The sequence below is a fragment of the Sturnira hondurensis genome, unplaced genomic scaffold, assembly GCF_014824575.4.
Source record: "Sturnira hondurensis isolate 20B ecotype Veracruz unplaced genomic scaffold, ASM1482457v3 Scaffold0020787, whole genome shotgun sequence".
Lineage (NCBI taxonomy): Eukaryota > Metazoa > Chordata > Mammalia > Chiroptera > Phyllostomidae > Sturnira > Sturnira hondurensis.
Window position 1 is genome coordinate 3,805,699 of NW_028093418.1, and position 18,834 is coordinate 3,824,532.

An 18,834-nucleotide genomic window follows, 5' to 3' on the forward strand; every position below is an offset into this window, starting at 1 on the left:
CGCAGGCCCGCGCTCAATCCACTGAGCTACACCAGCCAGGGCGAAATTTTAAATTTTTCATATAGCCAGGTTTATTGTTTCTTTACCTATGTGACTTCTCTCATTCATTTTTATTATTTGTTTCAAAAAACTTTAAAAGATTTTATTTATTTATTTTTAGAGCGAAGGGAAGGGAACGAGAAAGAGAGGGAGAGAAATATCAATGTGCTAGAGAAACATTGGGTTGCCTCTCCTGCGCCTCCCCACGACCCAGGCATGGCATCAAACCAGTCAGTGACCTTTTGGTTTGCGGAATGATGCCTGACCCACTGAGCTACACCAGTCAGGGCTTCTTTCGTTCATTTTTAAAGGCCCAGACAATTTCAACATCATCAGTATATTCTATTTTATGCATCTGCTATTTGATTTTTGAATGGTAAGGCATAGAGATTTAACTTTTTCAACAGTCCATGTTTTATTCTATTAATTTGGTTGGACAAAAAGTTCGTTTGGTTTTAAAGTTAAAATAAAAGACTTTTTTTATTTTAACCAATAAATTGTTCTATTTCTGGACTTTGTGTTTTCTTGCAATATCTTACATATTTATTCTTTGTATAAGGTTTGAAATCAGCCTTTCAAGTTTCATTTATCTAAATCTTACTAGAAATGCTTAAAAATCTGCATTAAATTGATAGATTTGGTCCTGGCTGGTGTGGCTCAGTGGACTGAGTACCAGCCTTCGAACCAAAGGGTCGCCCTGGCTCAATTCCCAGTCAGGGCACATGGTTTGGTTGCTGGCCAGGTCCCTGGTAGGGAACGTGCAAGAGGCAATGACACATTGATGTTTCTCTTCCTCTCTCTCTCCCTCTTTCCCCTCTCTCTAAAAATAAATAAATACATTTTTAAAAAATATTGATAGATTTGTTTCCACTTGGGCATTTCTGTACTGCCTCTCGGGGATGCTTTTTTTCCCTTATTTATTAAGGGAAAAAAAGCAAAAGTATGAAGAATACAAAGAGCTAACTAGGTAAAGTGTAAATTTTATTATTTATTATACTCTTGCTTTATTATTCAAAGCAAGAGTATGTTTATTAATAGAATTTTAATTTTACTACCTTTGTTCACACAATTATATTTTTGATGTGTGCTAATGTTGTTTTTCATAATCATTTTTTTACTGCAGATTATAACTACGCCAACCAAGACTTATCAGCTTTGGTCCCGATCAGCACCAAAATTAAGCCCTGAAACGGGGAGCTTGGGGTCTATGCACACTCAGAACTCTAGCAAATTAGATAATGATATCTTAAATGAGCCGCTTCCACCTGAGATGAATGAACAAGCTTTTGAGGCCATCTCTGAAGAGCTTAGAATCGTTCAGGTAATGTTTACTTTCAGAAAAAAATAAATAATTAGGTACTTATTTAAATAAATTGTATTTATCATTTTAACTCTATAATTTGCCATTTTCAGCCCTGTTTAGTATCGTCCTGAGTGTGGGTTTGTGAGGTCCCTGGCTTAGAGACCAGCCTCCTCGTGTCCTTTCGATTCACTTTGCAACTTTTAGCGAGTCGTTTTCCAACGTCCTGGGGCTTTGGTTCTCTTACCTGTAAGGAGACCAGTTTGCCACGAGTGTCACATTCCAGGAGTGGTTTGAGTATATGGCACAGTGCTGTATCTGCTAAAGAAAATTGAAATATTTGAAAGACTCTTATTACACGTGAAATTTTAGACAGTTTTTGCTATATTTGAAATAACACAAAATTTGATTATCTCAGAATTCTGGTGATTTCATTTGAAAAATTTTTTACTGTATAGTAAAGTTTGGAGTGAGCCAGACCACTCCAAATTCCAAAATGTTGCCCTTTTTATGGCAAGGAGTCCTTTCTGGTGACATCACTCTGTGTAGCCCCGAGAAAGCTTCTCATAAGTCTCAAAATAACTCTGGTTTAATCCATGGTTTTAATTTTAATCATTTCTTTCCTATGTGTTTCAAGGGCCACTTTGATGGGCCACGGGTGTAATTCTGACATGTGAGAAGTCATTAGTGCAATCTTTGGAAATTCTTTTCTGGCTCCAAACTGGCCTTTGATACTTTGTCTATATGAGGTTCTCAGGTTTGTTTTTTTAGTGCAGGTTTCCATGAAAAGACTTTCTGACAGCTGAAGATTTTGTGTTGCAGGAGCAAATGAGTGCCCTTCAAGTCAAGTTGGATGAAGAAGAGCATAAAAACCTGAAGCTTCAGCAGCGCATCGACAAGCTGGAACATCATTCCACGCACGTGCAGGAGGTACGACTGAGAGTCCGGCCCCAAAGTAAAATGAGCGTCTTAGGGGGAAGTAAGTTCGCAGCCCAGTCAAGGCTGATTTGAGCTGTGGATTGCACTCTCCCCTTCGTTACTTCTTATGCTGCTGCAGTAATGAGACAGACACACGCACGCATACCCGCGCGGAGCTCTGCGNACACATGCACACACACACGCATACCCGTGCGGAGCTCTGGCCCCCCCCCCCAGTCATAGTGCACCCGGGTCCCTTGCTGTTTGGAAGAAAGGACCGTTGGTGCAGGTGCCTGCAGGGATCCTTTCTTTGTTGGGCATCCTCACTGTAGTCATGGGAACGCCCAAATTTCTTCCGGTCAGAGACTTGGAAACCAGAGTTTAAAAAGAGAGACGCGGTAGTGATTTGGAATGTGTCTCAGCGCTCGGGTGTGCCCTTTCCAGTTCCAGTAAGGTGACCTTCTTCCCACAGCTGTTCTCGTCGGAGAGAGCTGATTGGACCAAACAGCAGCAGGAGCATCTCTCACAGTTGAGCGGCCTTGAAAAGCAGCTTCGGGACACTCAGACGAAGAATGACTGTGAGTTTGGGCGCCTCGGGGCTTTCATCTGAATGCTGGAACTCTGTGTCTCTGCACTCAAATGGATGAGTCTTGTCCCTGTGGTTTTGGTTGGTGGTGTTTTGTTCATTTTAATTAGACAGCCAGACTTGAGTTTGTGTGTGTGTGGGGGGGGGGGATAAAACTGATATAGTCCAAAGGGTAATTTGCTTCAGGACAGCTCACAAACAAATGATACAACTGTTTGCTTAACATTTTAATGCAGCTTTGAAAATGAATTGTCTTGAATTCATTCGTCAGATGAGTAATGTTTTATTTTTATTCACCATTCATTTTCATTTTTCAGTTACAGTTTTGAACAATGTGTTAAAAGTGACAAAGCATAAATTATGTTTTCTTGTGTATCCACAGCTGTAGGAGTGTCCTTGATTCCCAGTTTGTTGTTGTCTTTGGTTTATTTCTCCTTTCTTCAAAATATTAGCAGTAGTTTGTAATAATGCTGAAACTAAAAAGACAGCCATTCAGTTTTTTTGTTCTAAGGAGTTCCTAATTTTACTTTCAATTGGAGTTCCCTTAGACCGCAAGTATTTAACTCTTCCAAAACTTCTAGCACATTTCCAAGGGGTATTCAATGATTAAAATTAAGTCACTTAAAATATGTTATGTACTTTGATTTTCTTTCCTTACCAAGAGTTTTGGTGCACATTCTAAACATAGGAAATTGTCTAATCTACATGTCAGGGACAGGTGGCATTGCCTCTTCCTTTTTTGGCAGCACGACACCGGAACCGTGAGCGCAGGGGTGGGAGGAAGCAGAGCCGACGGTGCCCCTGCGCGCCTGCCACGCAGCTGTGCAGTGCCAACTTTATTTTGCTGCTTGTGTTTAGACATCTGTTGTTTTGTTTACCAACTTTGTCAAAACTCTGTATAGAGAAGCTTGCTGAGGATGTATTTTCTTTGTCTTTTAGTTTTGAAAAGTGAGGTGCATGACCTGCGAGTCGTTCTTCATTCTGCCGACAAGGAGCTGTCCTCAGTGAAACTGGAGTACAGCTCGTTCAAGGAGAGTCAGGAGAAAGAGCTCAGCGACCTTTCTGAAAGGCACCTGCACGTACAGCTCCAGCTGGATAACGTCAGGTAGGGCTGCTTTGTTCTGAGTGGCCCGTAACCCAGGGCTCCTACGAGTCGCACGTGCTGCACACCCATCGCAAGCTTGGGAAACCGAGAGTCAGTTTATCAGCTCCCAGTGTTGAGAAGGCTCGGGCTGATTGTGATTTCAGGGGCAAACTAGGTTGTGTCTCAAATGGTATTGTCAGTGTGCACCATTCTCTGTCTCTCCTGCTTTCTGTCTCGCTCCCTTTCAGTCCCCGCTCTGCTTCCCTCTGGGTCACCCTCTTTCTGTCCTGTTGAGGGCCTTCCTCTGTGTGGCAGGGAACACATGGCCTCACTGCTCCATATTCACCTCTTAGCCTAACTCTTGTGAAGAAATCCTGCCTCCTAACAGCCACAGACCAGCCTCGGGGAGAATTGGAATTGGTCTGCTTACCTTTTGAGCAGTCACTCAGCAAGGCTGTGAGGTGGCACTGGCACAGCAGGGCGATGTGCCTGTCCCAGAGGGAGAGGCATGCTCTCGTGAGAAGAAGGGATAGCACTGGGAGACCCAGTCTGTAGTGGTCACCGTGGTCCATGGTGACTCCGGAGGCTGGCTGGTTCGTCTAGTGCTGGCAGTAGAGAAACAGAGTCATCTAAGATGGAAATTGTTTTCACTATTTTTTCCTTGCTAATTTCAGCCTTTTGTAACACGTAACTTAAAACTGCTTGTGGTTTTGATGCTGTCTCCTGGGTGTGCGGCTGCACTTTAGTGCCGGGCATTGTGGAGGTGGGGCTGCGAGTGTGGTCGAGTGACCGCTCGGCCCAGAAACCCTGCTGGTCTGCAGCCTGGGATTGCATTTTTATGGAGGTTGCAGAAGTTAAAGCCTGTAGCCGGTGAATGTTTTCTCATTATGCAACAAGGAATTAAAATAGAGGAAGGGCCCTGGCTGTGTGGCTCAGTGGATTGAGTGCCAGCCTGCGATCCCAAAGGTTGCTGATTCAAATCTCAGTCAGGGCATGTGCCAGGGTTGTGGGCCAGGTCCCAGTTGGGGGCATGCAAGAGGCAACCGATTGATACAGTTCTCACATATCAGTGTTTCCCTCTCTCCCTCCCTTCCTCTCTCTGAAAATAAATAAAATCTTTAATAAAAAATAAAATAGAGGAAGAAAACAAGATCTGTAGGCCAAATCCACCCACAGACATCTTTTTATCAGGCCTACCAGTGTGTTTTTTCCTAATTAGCATAGTTTTTTTCTTTTTATGAGAGCTTTCTTATTTTTTTTAAAAACTTCATATTTTAGCATCTTTTTAAAAATTAGACTGTTTGGTGGCACAGGACACACGTGGCTGCAGGGTGGCCCTCGGCCGCCTGTGAGTCTCTCCTGCCCTCTAGAGGGCATGTGCTGAATCAACAAGGCTTCTGGGGAGGCGCCATTTACCATGGGGTGCACTGTGTTTTTTCTTTCTTTTTTTTAACACCCACCCCCCCTTTTCTTTTTAAGATTATCTTCAGAGAGAAGGAAAGGTAGAGAAACATCGATTTGAGAGGGAAACTTCAGTTGGTTGCCTCTCGAACCCACAATCAGGCGTGTGCGCTGCAGGAATCAAATTGGCAGCCTTTTGCTTTGGGGGACGACACCCAACCAACTGGCCACACCGGTCACGGCTTCTGTTTTGCTTGTTTGTTAAAATTTTATTTATTTTTTAGAGAGAGGGGAAGGGAGGAAGAAAGGAAGAGAAACATCAACATGTGACAGATAGATCAATCAGTTGCCTCTTGCATTCCCCCCAACTGGGGACCTGGCTCACAATCCACGCATATGCCCTGACTGGGATTTGAACCGGTGAGCTTTTGGTTTACAGGCTGGCTGGCATTCAATCCACTAGTCACACCAGCCAGGGCAGGGCTGTTGTTTTCTCTCACACCTGGCACTTACTTTTAATCTCTGAATTGCTAAATCTGATCCTGGCTCTGCCATAAACTAATTCTGGGTGGGTTTTTGTTTTGCTTTGTTTTGTTTTTGCAAAGTCACTCTGCTAATCTTATTGGATCTTAATTTACTCATGTTTACATGTTAGATCTAAAATGTTATGAATCCACTATATTTGGCTGTGTTGTGCATAATTGTTCTCAGTGTCTCAGATTGAACATGGATTATATCACTTACGGGGCTGCTTGCGCTCCATGGGGGCCCTCTCCCCACAGACATGTTTCTTGGATTACTTTGCCTCTCGAGTGTATAGTTTTTGTTGTAAACACATGTGTCCCTCCCCCCACTATCGTCTACACTCATCTGTAACAACTGATTTTTACCACTTTGTAGTTTGCTGCTGCTGCTCTGCTTTCAGTTGGTAGATCCCTGTCTACTGGGCTTCTGTGTGGAAGCTGGAGCATCCGTTTTGGATGGCCCACAGTCAGGTTCATTGTTACTAGTTCTTGGCTGAGCTCTGGACGTTGAGTGTGTCAGGTATGTTGGGGAGCTGACCCAGAGGGTGAAAGCCTCAAAAGCAGTGAATAATAATCACGTGAATTAAAAGATAGTTCTGTCCCGAGGGAGTTTACACTCTTTCTCAGCTTGAAGCCACATTTGCCATCTTGAAAACCCTTTGTAGAGTTGGGAGACTGTGTAGTGAATAGATGGAGTTAAGCTAGTCACAAAACTAAATTAGTGGCCAGTCTCTAGATCACACGAGAGTTAGGTCTGGGGCTCCCTGAATTGGTGTCGTTCTAATCACCAATCAGTTAATGTCTGAAACCAGGGAGAGAAAATGAGGAAGGAAATGGCTGCAGGCAGACATGCCCGCCCTGTCTTGTCCATCACGCTGTGCCGTGGTTCAGTCTGTCTCCTGTGCTCGTGCGTCGTGGGCCTCTTACACCAGTGCTCGAGGGGCCTGAGTCAGTCAAGGCTTCTGTCAGTTGGGAATGGTCCGTAGCTGGAGTAAACCGAACTGCAGACAGTCTGCCTAGAACTACATTTAATGTTATATTTACCATTGTAAAAATGTTTTCCTGATAAAGATTAGAAAATGAAAAGCTTCTTGAGAGCAAAGCCTGCCTGCAGGATTCCTATGAACACTTACAAGAAGTAATGAAGTATGAAATTGACCAACTTTCCAAAAACCTCCAAAACTGCAAAAAAGAAAATGAGACTCTGAAATCTGATCTGAATGTAAGTTAAGACAGGTACTGGTTATTCCCGCATTTGTCCTGGGTGTGTGGCCACTCCCTGGGGTGCCGGGCAGGCACTGCTGGGGCCTCTCCCTGACTTTCTGTGCTGGCCTGGCCATGGGGCCTGCCACCCAGGAAGTCCCGGTGTGTTTGTTGCCTGCACATTGCTAGTAAAGTTACTTAAAATCTGATGTCACGTTGTTTTTTAGAATTTGATGGAGCTTTTTGAGGCAGAAAAAGAACGCAATAACAAATTATTATTACAATTTGAAGAAGATAAAGAAAACAGTTCTAAGTGAGTGCCATTTATCTTTTCCATTAGTCAACTAGAATATCATTTACTGCCACATTCTTTATCTTGTTTTTCTTAACTATTCATACCCTGCAGTTATTTTTTCTAAGGCATTTCAAAAATGAATAACCTTTTTTTTAAATAAATGACTATGTAGAGAAACTTAATTTTTTAAAGCATTCAATAACTAGCCATGGTAGCTTTTTTTTTTTTTAAGATTTATTTATTTGAGGGGAAGGGAGGGAGAAAGAGAGGAAGAGATGCAATCAGTGCAAGAGATGTTGATTGGTTGCATCTCACACGCCCCCAACTGGGGACCTGGCCCATAACCCAGGCGTGTGCCCTGACTGGGAATGAACTAGAGACCTTTTTGGTTCACAGGCTGGCACTCAGTCCACTGAGCCACACCAGCCAGGGCAGCCATGGTACTTTTTAAATGAATGGTGGTGATCAGAACTCAGGACCTTCTGTAAATAAGCCACAGTGTTTATTATTGGGAGGTGGGAATTGATTTTTATTTCTGTCTCTACTACTGTTTTTCTAGCTGCCCTTTTTTTCTCCTGGTCCCTTAATATGAATGCCATTGTCTTTCCTCCCTCTCTCTCCAAGTTCTTTTCCTGGGTGATCTCTGTCAGTCTCCTGGCCTCAGCCAGCCGGATGACACTGCTCTTATGAGAAGAAGCTGTGCTTGTTTGTGCAGCAGATGCTTGTTGAGTCCTTACTCTGAGACAGAGTCTCTTCTAGACCCTGGAACACACGGGCGGACACATCTAACGGGGGCAGATACCTGGTTGCGAAACAGATGGTTAACTTGTAGTTACTCATGCAAACACTTGGGGATACCCGGCAAGCCAGGCATTATTCTGGCCGACACTGGAACATTCACAGATGAGACAGTGAATAGTACCCTGTTCTCATGAGTCGTACATTCTAGCACTGAGAGGAAGGCAATGAACCAACACGCACAGGAGGTTAGATGTGTGTTTGGGGACCCTGAGTGCTTTGACAGAGGCAAATGGCTGTGACACAGAATGGGCCGTCACCCCATGACTGTAGAAGCAGTGGGTTCAGATTCCTGACTCGTACTGGAACGCAGCGCCCGACACCAAGTTTGTGCCTGATAAAGTGTACTTGCATTGCACTGAATCTCTTCCACATAAACAGTTCCTGTTTTCCTTGTGCAAAGTAATGAGTAAAAGGTACCTCTTCTCTTCCAGAGAAATCTTAGATGTCCTCGAGGCCGTGCGTCAGGAGAAACAGAAAGAGATGGCCAAGTGTGAGCAGCAGGTAATGTCCTATACTTTGACTCTAAAATCAGAGCTTTGTAGTGTTTTCTGATATCAAAAGAGGTTTATTATAACAAGTGTCTCAGTTTTCATACGTTGAAAATTGATAATAAGGCTCTGGCTGCTGTGGCTCAGTGACTTGAGTGCCAGCCTGAGAACTGAAAGATCACCGGTTCGATTCCCAGTCAGGGCACAGGCCTAGGTTGCGGGCCAGGTCCCTGGTTGGGAGTGTGCAAGAGGCAACCAATGGCTACATCTGTCTCATGCTGATGTTTCCCTTTCTTTCTCTCTCCCTTCTCCTCTGTCTAAAAGTAAATAAATAAAATTATTTTTAAAAATTTGATAATAAAAAGATGGGGTGTTGGTTGCTTATATTATTTTTCAACTTTGTTTTCTTTTTTCTCAATTTTATTTTATTTCATTTTTAGTATATTTTATTGATTATGCTATTGCAGTTGTCTCATTTTTTCCCTCCCTTTTATCTTCCTCCGCCCTGCGCCCCTCTCCCTGCAGCATTCCCGCCTCTTAATCCATGGGTCATACATACAAATTCTTTGGCTTCTCCATTTCCTATACAATTCTTAACTTCCCCATCTATAGTACTACCATTTACACTTCTTATTCCCTGTACCTTTTCTGCCATTCTCCCCTTTCCCCCTCCCAACTCATAACCCTCCATGCGATGTCCATTTCTGTGATTCTGTTTCTATTCTAGTTGTTTGTTTTTCTTTGGGGCTCAGTTGTGAGTTTGTTGTTTTCAAGTGTGATTCCTAGTGTACACTGTATAATATGAAAAACAGGCTTCAACATTTTAATGTGCATAGTTAACTTTGTGATTTAATTCTCTTTCTAAAACTATTTTTTTCCGCTATAGATGGCAAAAGTACAGAGACTAGAAGAGAGTTTGTGCGCCACTGAGAAAGTCATCCATTCCCTGGAGAAGTCGAGAGATGCTGACAAGGTGGGTGGAGGGTGAAGCCACGCCCCTCTGTGTTTCTCTGTAAATGTCGCTTCACCCTCCAGCCTCCCCCTCCAAGGGAGACTGATAACTGGCATTTCGGTATGCTCCTGGGCCCTGTGCATCCTCCGAGGTTTCTAGAGAATGAGGTCTTCTATTTACATTAGTTTTCCGTATAACTTCAAGTGCAAACTGTTCTATTTCTCTTGATGGCGATGTTTCTGAAACACATCCTGCCCCTTTTGACCAGGATGCTGTTAGTGTGGCCCGTTCCTGTGGACTCTTTGAGTCCCACAACACAGAGTCTCAGACTCTGGTGTTGACTTCAGCCAGAATAACAGACACGATGTATATGTTGGAGTATGATATTGGGTGTAAATTCCTGATGTCTAGCTCTTATATAGCCAAAGCAGATGATTAAATATAATGGTATAAAGCCATTAAAATAGAAATTGAGAATATTAATAGTGTAATGTGACATTTTGCTCAATTAAAACTGACTTCTCTTGTCATTAGGAAAGATGAACAATCTGCCATTTAAAAATGATCTCCTCCTCCATGTCACTGGGTGTGAAGCTGTCGTTTCTTTCCCCACCAGGAAGCTGTCGCCGACCTCAGAAGCCAGGTCCAGGAGCTGAGAGCATCAGTCTGTGAGAAGGTGGAGACCATAGACACCCTGAAGCAGGAGCTGAAGGACATCACTGTAAGTCCTGTCCCCAACGAGGCAGTGAATCTGAGCCTGAGACACACTTCACAGAAGCCTCGGGAGGTTGATCAATGCTCCACCAGGAGAAAGACTGTGGTCAGATGGGTTTGGAAATGCTAGTGACAGCTCAGCAGGGTCTGTGCTGGCAGAGCCGGGAGAGCCTTCAGCTTGCAGACGTGCGGAGCGAGTGCGCCTCAGCTGAAGGTCCTGCTCCACCTTCTCTTGTGACAAGGGGGGTGGTCGTCAGTGTCCCCCACTCCTCTGCTCCACTTGGAGCCTGGTGCCGCCACCTTTATTTCTGACAGCAGATGTTTTTCACCGGTACCTGCAGGACCACTTTTCTGGTCATCCATGCGTTTATTCTTCCATCCCTTAACTCAACAAGTACTGATTGGACAAATTTGTGTTAATATGGTCATCGCCTTGGAATTCAGGGTCATTCGTAAGTTTATTTTCATCTAATAGCACAGATAATAAAGCAGGCAGCTCTTACATCACAACTTTCTTTTCTGCAGTGCAAATACAACTCCTCTTTGGTTGACAAAGAAGAGAGCAAAGTGTTAATTAAGAGACAGGAAGTAGAGATTCTGGACCTGAAAGAAACCCTTAGACTGAGAATAATCTCTGAAGACATCGAGGTAACGTAACACACTGTGACTGTCGTGCTTTGTGATTGTTAATATGTACGTGTGTGTACGGAGGTTATTGGTGAATGAATAGAGGATTTTTAAAGGACTAGGCCATGATTGGAGCTGTTTCCCCTAAAGTAGTTAGGCACTAATACGTAAGATTACATCATTATGTTTATCTGGTTGATTTAGCTTTGTTCATTGGCACTGACACCACCTTAGTTCTTGTAACTGACCCTGGGGGCGAGGGGAAGAGAGAGTAGAGAGCAGATAGCAGTGTGCATCGCTGTGATGTTTATTTTATGTCTAGGCCTGCTCACTAATGTTAACTGCTTGGTTTGTCTTGGAATGGTTTACCACACTAGCAAAAGAAAAAGTTCTCACTTAAAATTTCCCCTTAACCTTTAAAAAATCGCACATGGTAGTGGTTTGCAAATCCTTGCTGGAAAACCACAATTAAGACATTCTGCTTGTGTGGGGACTGTCCCCTGACAGAGGGACATGCTCTGTGAGGACCTGGCTCATGCTACTGAGCAACTGAACATGCTCACCGAGGCCTCAAAGAAGCACTCGGGGCTCCTGCAGTCCGCCCAGGAGGAGCTGACCCGGAAGGAGGCCATGATCCAGGAGCTCCAGCACCAGGCGAGCGCTGGGGAGGGGCCGGGCGGGCGGGGGAGAGTGCTGTGGGCTCTGAAGGACCGGGCTGTTCCCAGGGGTGCAGACGGGCTCGGCTGACCCCCTGCCCACCTTCACCCCTTGACATACCAGTAGGTTCNACCTGGCTCATGCTACTGAGCAACTGAACATGCTCACCGAGGCCTCAAAGAAGCACTCGGGGCTCCTGCAGTCCGCCCAGGAGGAGCTGACCCGGAAGGAGGCCATGATCCAGGAGCTCCAGCACCAGGCGAGCGCTGGGGAGGGGCCGGGCGGGCAGGGGAGAGTGCTGTGGGCTCTGAAGGACCGGGCTGTTCCCAGGGGTGCAGACGGACTCGGCTGACCCCCTGCCCACCTTCACCCCTTGACATACCAGTAGGTTCCAGCCACTGTGGTGAGGTGATGGCTCATTCTCATTCTCTCTTTGGCTGCTGCTGTTTTATATTTTGTATTTTTCCTCAGATGACCCTTTGATCATTTGAGAAGCTTGAAAACAAAGTTGTTGTTGTTTTTTTTTAAAGATTTCATTGCCCTGGCCGGTGTGGGTCAGTGGATTGAGCTCCAGCCTGCAAATCAAAGGATCGCTGGTTCAATTCCCAGTCACGGCACGTGCCTGGGTTGCAGACCAGGTCCCCAGTTTGGGGGGGGCATGCAAGAAGCAACCACACATTGATGTTTCTTTCCCTCTCTCTCCCTACCCCTCTCTCTAAAAATGAATAAAATCGTTTTTATTTTTGTGAAGATTTTATTTATTTTTAGACAGAGGGGAAGGGAGAGAGGAAGAGAGGGAGAGAAACATGCATCGGTTGCCTGCCGCGTGCCACACACAACCCGCCCCGGAACCTGGCCCGCAACCCAGGCATATGCTTGGACCAAGATCAGACTGGCCCCCTTCTGCTTTGCAGGATAATGCTCAACCAACTGAGCCATACCTGTCATGGCAAAACAATTTTTTTGTAAAAAGCAGAGGTTTTTTTAAGTGTAAATATATTTGTGAGAGAGGCGGTGATGAGAAGGTTATGGTAGTAACTAAGGTACACAGACACAAACAGCAGCCCCAGATTGTACAGTGTCTTACTTTAAAAATTGCTGTGTTTCAATGTATTGTTGCTTTTGATTGCTCATCAAATCCCCCCCAAATGTAAAAAGCCTATTTATACATACCTCTATTCATACATAGAGGAAGACAGGGTGTTCTAATTGGACCGCGGGTTCCATATTATTTTCTAACTTGTAACTTTACATTCGTTGATTTTTCCAGTTAAACCAAAAGAAAGAGGAGGTGGAACAGAAAAAGAACGAGTATAACTTCAAAATGAGGCAGCTGGATCATGTGATGGACTCTGCTGCCGAGTGTCCCCAGGTACTTTTCAGAAAAAGAGTGTGTTTCAGGAGGATTAAGTTTTGTGAGTTTTAAAAGTTTAGAGATTACTAAGACCATAGCTTTGCCTTTTTATGAAATGTTTTCACTGACATCTTTTCTGCTTTTTACTTGATAAAAAGGAACCAGTGTTTTTTATTTTTATGTTTTGTTTGGACAAGATTTAGACTAAGCTAAATAGCTTGAGTTTTTTCTATATTCTTGGTATGTACATTTAACATGAAATCTTTATGGTGTCACTTAATCGGGTATTTGGGTGAAATCTGACTTCATTTCAGAGCCCGAAAACGCCGCCTCACTTCCAGACACATTTGGCAAAGCTCCTGGAAACACAGGAGCAGGAGATAGAAGACGGGAGGGCCTCGAAGGTTTCTCTGCAGCACCTTGTGACGAAGCTGAACGAAGACAGGGAACTCAAAAGTGCCGAAATCCTCCGAATGAAGGTAACTGGGCGATTTAATGGTTTCCGAGTCATGTTTTAAAATGAGTAGTCTTTTTCATGGTCACTGAAGATACAAAATTCAGAAGGCATACAACTCCATGTAGACAGAAGTTGTCCTCTGCCTCCTGACCCCAAACCCCTCATCTGCTGTTCCGGGGGCCCCCAGTGTAGCCGGTTCCTCGTTTATCTTCCAGAGCTTTTCTTGGGGGCGGGGACCGAGTCTGAGCATGTGCCCCTGCCCCTTTGGTTTTCCACGGTGGCACCGTCACGCAGGCTGCACCGACCGCTGTCCTCATGGTGCTGTCTGGGGGTTAGATCTCTGTCATTTTTATGGCTGACGTGTGTCATCTCGTTGATGCTTTAGGTTTGTATTTCTCTCGTTAGGAGTTAGACTGAGCACCTGTGTGTTCCTGTTTCTATCAGCTCAGTCCTTCTCCCTGTTTTCTATTGTTGAACTTTTTCTTTTATTCTCTTTGTTTTTTGCTGTTGTTGAACTTTTTCTTAATGGTTTGGAGGCATTCTTTACATACTAGATTAGTTGTTGTCTATGATAGTTAAAAATACTTTTCTCTCGTTTGCCATTCTTTCAAACTTCCTCCTAGTGTTTTCACCCAGGCACATGAGAGAATGGTGTTTGTGTGTGGGAGAGTGGGTTCTGTGCGGCACGGAGGGCTGGGCGTTGTGTGGGGAATGCCTGAGAGTGGTGCTGTGTTGCGGTAAGTGTGTGGCGGGGTGGGGGAGGTAGCAAGATACCTGGAAGGTCACTGCCGTGCAGGGCATTTTGCTTAGGAACAAAATTAGCTTGCCGTGCCCAAGTCGGGTAAAGCACAGGAAGACGGTATCCCCCTTGAGCTCCGGTTCTGGTGGAGGGCGTTGCCCCTGGCGGCTCAGTGCGCCGCCGTCTCAGGACTGGCCGTTCCCCAGATGGGCACGATCTGGGGCTCTGCACAAACAGGGTCAGGTTAAAGGCAGTTGAATAATGGACAGGTAGAAGTGAACGAAAAAGGATGCTTCTTGCAGACAAGGATTTATATCTTCTAGATGGGTTATGCTCATGATTTTCCATTAGAATCTGTTAAATACACTCAAATGGAATATTTGCCAAAGTAGAGACCTTGTGTCATCTTTTCTCCTAAAGGAATTTTAATGAGTCATGTGACTGGAGACTATATTTAAGACGTTGGGTATGAGACTGAATCGTAGTTCGAGGCCCCCAAGAGCTTGTCACAGTCAGCTTTTCACCCAGCGTCGTCCAGCGCAGTGTTCTGTGCAGAGGAGAAGCTTAAAGGAGTAAAACCTGTCTTGGTTGTGGCCTTGGGGACCAAATCATGCCTCCTCTCGTTTTCTGAAAAATGTGATTTCGTCTGTTATTAGGAGCAGTTGAATGAGATGGAAAACCTACGCCTGGAAGCCGAGCAACTGAGAGAGAAGAACTGGCTCCTGCAGGATCAGCTGGATGACATTAAAGCACAAAAGGACAGCAGGTGCGCGCAGGGCCATGGGAGCCCTGCGGGCTGGGGCTCGGCCTGCCTGGGTGCAGTTCAGTGAATGCGGCTGGAATACACACTGCTTCCCTATCAGCTGCTTTTTTGTTCCATTTTGTTTATTTTAAATAATTTTTTGCAAACACAATTGACACACAATATCCCATGAGTTTTAGATGTGCACCCCAGTGATTAGACATAAAACTTACTAAGTGATCATTCCGATATCTCATATCCGCCTGTCACCATACACAGTATTAGAGTATTACTGACTATATTCCCTGTGGGACACTGGGCTTCCCCGTGTCTGTCCTGTGACTGCCAGTCTGTACTTCTCAGTCCCTTCCCTCTTTGCACCTACCCCCCCAGCCCCCTCCAAGCCTCCCCCCGGAATCCATGAAAATGTTCTCTGCATCTCTGAGTCTGTTTCTGTTCTGCTTGCTTGTTTGTTTCATTTTTTAGATTCTGTCCTTGATACATATGTATTTATTGCCATTTTATTGTTTGTTTGTTTGTTATCCTCACCTGAGGACGTATTCATTGATTTTAGAGAGGGAAAGGGAAAGAGAGAGAGAGGGACAGAAGCAGCCATAGGTTGCTTCTTGTATGTGCCCCCACTGGGTATCAGGCCCACGACCTTTTGGTTTATGGGATAATGCTACAACCAGCTGAACCACACCAGCCAGGGCTTTTATTGTTCATATTTTTCATCTTTCATTTTCCTTGCTTTGCATCAGGTCTGCTGGGGTGTTGATTTTTCCAGAGTGGGAGAAGGAGGCGTTCACAAGCTCACCTCCTCTGTTAAACATTGCATTGTTGTAGAGCTATAGCAGTGAATTTCAGACTTCAAAAACTTGGATGAACTGTCTACTTCCGTTTAAGAATTAAAAAGGGAGGATTTCTGCCAGTGGTTTTGCCCTGTGACTCGCGGTCCTGGGAGCAGCCCTCCAGGGGAGCCTTCCCTGGGTTTGGGTGTCTGGGTTTGTGCGTGTTGCTTCAGCACAGGCAGGTTTGGAGTTGTATTTACTAATGTCACAGCATCCTGTCCTGGGTGACCACGCCCAGGCTGTGTCCCCTCTCTGACACTTGAAGATCATGTGACTGGGCACATTTTTGAACCTCTTAATGCCTCAGTTTCCTTAGCAGTAAAATGAAGAAAATTGTAGCTCTCCCTGAAGGCGTTTTAAAGTCCCAAACACTGTGTGTGAAGTGCCGGTGCCAGAGCCTGGCAGGGACAGCCACTCAGTAAGCGGCAGCCGGGAAGGAAGGGAGAGTTGTGGTCCTTCCCGTCGGCAGCTTGCACAGCGCGGTGACGGCGGCCTGTGCAGCCGTGTGGCCAGCTGCGGCAAGTCAGAGGGGTCTCTTGGGGATGGAGTCCCTTCCCGAATTCAGCCTCTCGGTTAGGGGTGTCTGCTGTCCCCACAGTTGCCAGGGCAGCACTGAGACGCACTGTCCAGGCCCTCCCTGAGACAGCAGGCGTTTGAGGTAGGGCCGATGGCTCTGCTGGCACTGAATTCAGACTTCACATGCTCCGTAACTGTGCTCCGTCAATGGCAGACTATGCACGTGATGGCAATCCCTCGGTGCTGAGAAATTCCCACTGCCTAGTGATGTCACAGCTGTCATTGTGGCACAGTGCAGTGCTGGACTCAGGTGTCTGGTGAGGCTGGTGTGAGTGAGCCCGAGGCACTGCCAGTCACGTGTGGTTGTACTGATAGTACTTGACAGTGACAGTGAAAGACTATCACTGGTACTGTTTCATTGGTTCATTTTTTACAGTTAGATTTTTATTTTTTCTTTGTATTTCACCTCCCTCTTTTTTGATTATTATTTTTTATATTTTATTGATTATGCCATTACAGCTGTCCTATTCCCCCTCTTCATTCCCCTCCACCCTGCACACCCCTCCCCCACCATTCCCCCCCTTTCATTTATGTCCATGTGTCACAAGTTCTTTAGATTCTGTATTTCCCATAGTATTCCTGCCCTCCCCCCTGTCTATTTTCTACCTACCGTCTATGTTACTTATTCTCTGTACCTTCTCCCCACTTCTCCTCCCACTCCCCTATTGCTAACCCTCCATGTGATCTCCATTTCTATGTTTCTGCTCCCAATCTAGCTGTCCTCTTAGATTGCTTTTGTTTTAGGTGTGGTTGTTAATAACTGTGAGTTTGCTGTCTTTTCACTGTTCATATTTTTTATTTTCTTTTTTTCCCTAGATAAGTCCCTTTAACATTTCATATAATAAGGGCTTGAACTCCTTGAATATAATAAGGGATGAACTCCTTGAATTTGACCTTATCTGAGAAGCACTTTATCTGTCCTTCCATTCTAAATGAAAGCTTTGCTGGATAGAGCAATCTTGGATGTAGGTCCTTGCCTTTCATGACTTGGAATACTTCTTTCCAGCCCCTTCTTGCCTGTAAGGTCTTTTTTGAGAAATCTACTGACAGTCTGATGGGAACTCCTTTGTAGGTGACTGTCCCCTTATCTCTTGCTACTTCTGGGATTCTCTTCTTCATTTTAATCCTGGCTAATGTAATTATGATGTGCCGTGGTGTGTTCCTTCTTGGGTCCAGCTTCTTTGGGACTCTCTGAGCTTCCTGGATTTCCTGGAAGTCTATTTCCTTTTCCAGACTGGGGAAGTTCTCCTTTATTATTTGTTCAAATAAGTTTTCCACTCGTGGCTGTTTCTTTTCCCCTCTGGTACCCCTATAATTCGGATGTTGGAACATTTAAAGATGTCCTGGAGGTTCCTAAGCCTCTCCTCGTTTTTTTTGAATTCTTGTTTCTTCTTTCTTTTCTGTTTGGTCATTTTTTTCTTCCTTCTGGTCCACTCCCTTGATCTGAGTCCCAGTTTCCTTTCCATCACTATTGGTTTCCTATGCATTTCCCTTCATTTCAGTTAGTTTAGCCTTCATATGTTCCTCTAATTTGTGACTAAAATCAACCAGTTCTGTGAGCATCCTGATCACCAGTATTTTGAACTGTGCATCTGAAAATGTGGCTATCTCTTGGTCGCTTAGAATAATTGGCTCTGGGGCTTTGAGCTGTTCTTGAGCCATAATGTTTTGATGTGTTCGCACCTGTTATGTATGAGGGGCGGAGGCTTAGGTGTTCACCAGGGCCAGGTGATCCAGTTGCTGGGTTGTGATGCTGTGTGTGGGGGCAGGGTCAGAGAGGGGCAATGGCGTCTGTTCTGCTCTCTCAGATTTCTGTCCTGTCTGCCACTTCCCACAGGGAAATTGGGCCTTTCTGGTGCTGGTTCCCGGGTGCGTGGGCTTGTATTTCCTCCAGGACCCTGTGGCTCTCTCCAACAAACTCTCCTAGCCCCTCGATCCTGAAGGTCTTTCCAATTGGTGCTTTCAGGCTCTAATTCCCGTCACTGGGGCCTTAGCCTGATTGGTCTGTCTTGCTGTTCACTCCTTCTCTTGGTTTATCTGCACGCAAATGTGTGACCGTGGTCAGCCAGCCATCTTGCACCCTCACTGGGTCCGCCCGTTGTCACCCCATGCCTGGGATCCGCCAACCACCGCTTGTGCTCCTGGGTCCATCCAGCAGATCTTTCCTGCCCGACCTATTCCTCCGCTGGCTCCGCCCCTCTTACCAGTCTGGCTGAATGGTTCGTTGTTGGATTTCTGTACAGTTCAGTTTTCTGTGTTTGGTTGTGTTTTTGTTACTAAAACTTTGTTGTCTTTAAACTTGGTTGTGCGAGGAGGCACAGTGTTTCCACCTACGCCTCCATCTTGGCTGGAAGTCCTGCCTCCCTCTTTTTTTAACCCTCCCCCGAGGACGTGTGCATTGATTTTAGGGAAGAAGAGGGAGAGAAACAGACATGAGAGGGAAGTATCAATCGGCTGCCTCTCTCACATGCTTCAGTGGGGACTGAACCTGTAACCTTGGTATGGGTCCTGACTGGGAATCGAACG

General features: G+C 45.3%; 1 protein-coding gene across 2 annotated transcripts in view; it reads left to right on the plus strand.

Moving 5' to 3' along the window:
* Nucleotides 1–18,834, plus strand: part of KIF15 (kinesin family member 15) — a 48,513-nt gene that overhangs the window by 24,068 nt on the left and 5,611 nt on the right. The window contains exons 17-31 of one of the 2 annotated variants that reach the window (XM_037030486.1): nt 1,163–1,360; nt 2,162–2,269; nt 2,730–2,835; nt 3,783–3,948; nt 6,924–7,074; nt 7,283–7,368; nt 8,583–8,652; nt 9,526–9,612; nt 10,208–10,312; nt 10,831–10,953; nt 11,440–11,499; nt 11,762–11,848; nt 12,860–12,961; nt 13,258–13,422; nt 14,796–14,905. In XM_037030486.1, coding sequence (XP_036886381.1) covers nt 1,163–1,360; nt 2,162–2,269; nt 2,730–2,835; nt 3,783–3,948; nt 6,924–7,074; nt 7,283–7,368; nt 8,583–8,652; nt 9,526–9,612; nt 10,208–10,312; nt 10,831–10,953; nt 11,440–11,499; nt 11,762–11,848; nt 12,860–12,961; nt 13,258–13,422; nt 14,796–14,905 — 1,724 coding nt within the window. Of the gene's footprint in view, nt 1–1,162; nt 1,361–2,161; nt 2,270–2,729; nt 2,836–3,782; nt 3,949–6,923; nt 7,075–7,282; nt 7,369–8,582; nt 8,653–9,525; nt 9,613–10,207; nt 10,313–10,830; nt 10,954–11,439; nt 11,500–11,720; nt 11,849–12,859; nt 12,962–13,257; nt 13,423–14,795; nt 14,906–18,834 lie in introns of both variants that reach the window. The other variant, XM_037030487.1, reaches the window with a different exon arrangement.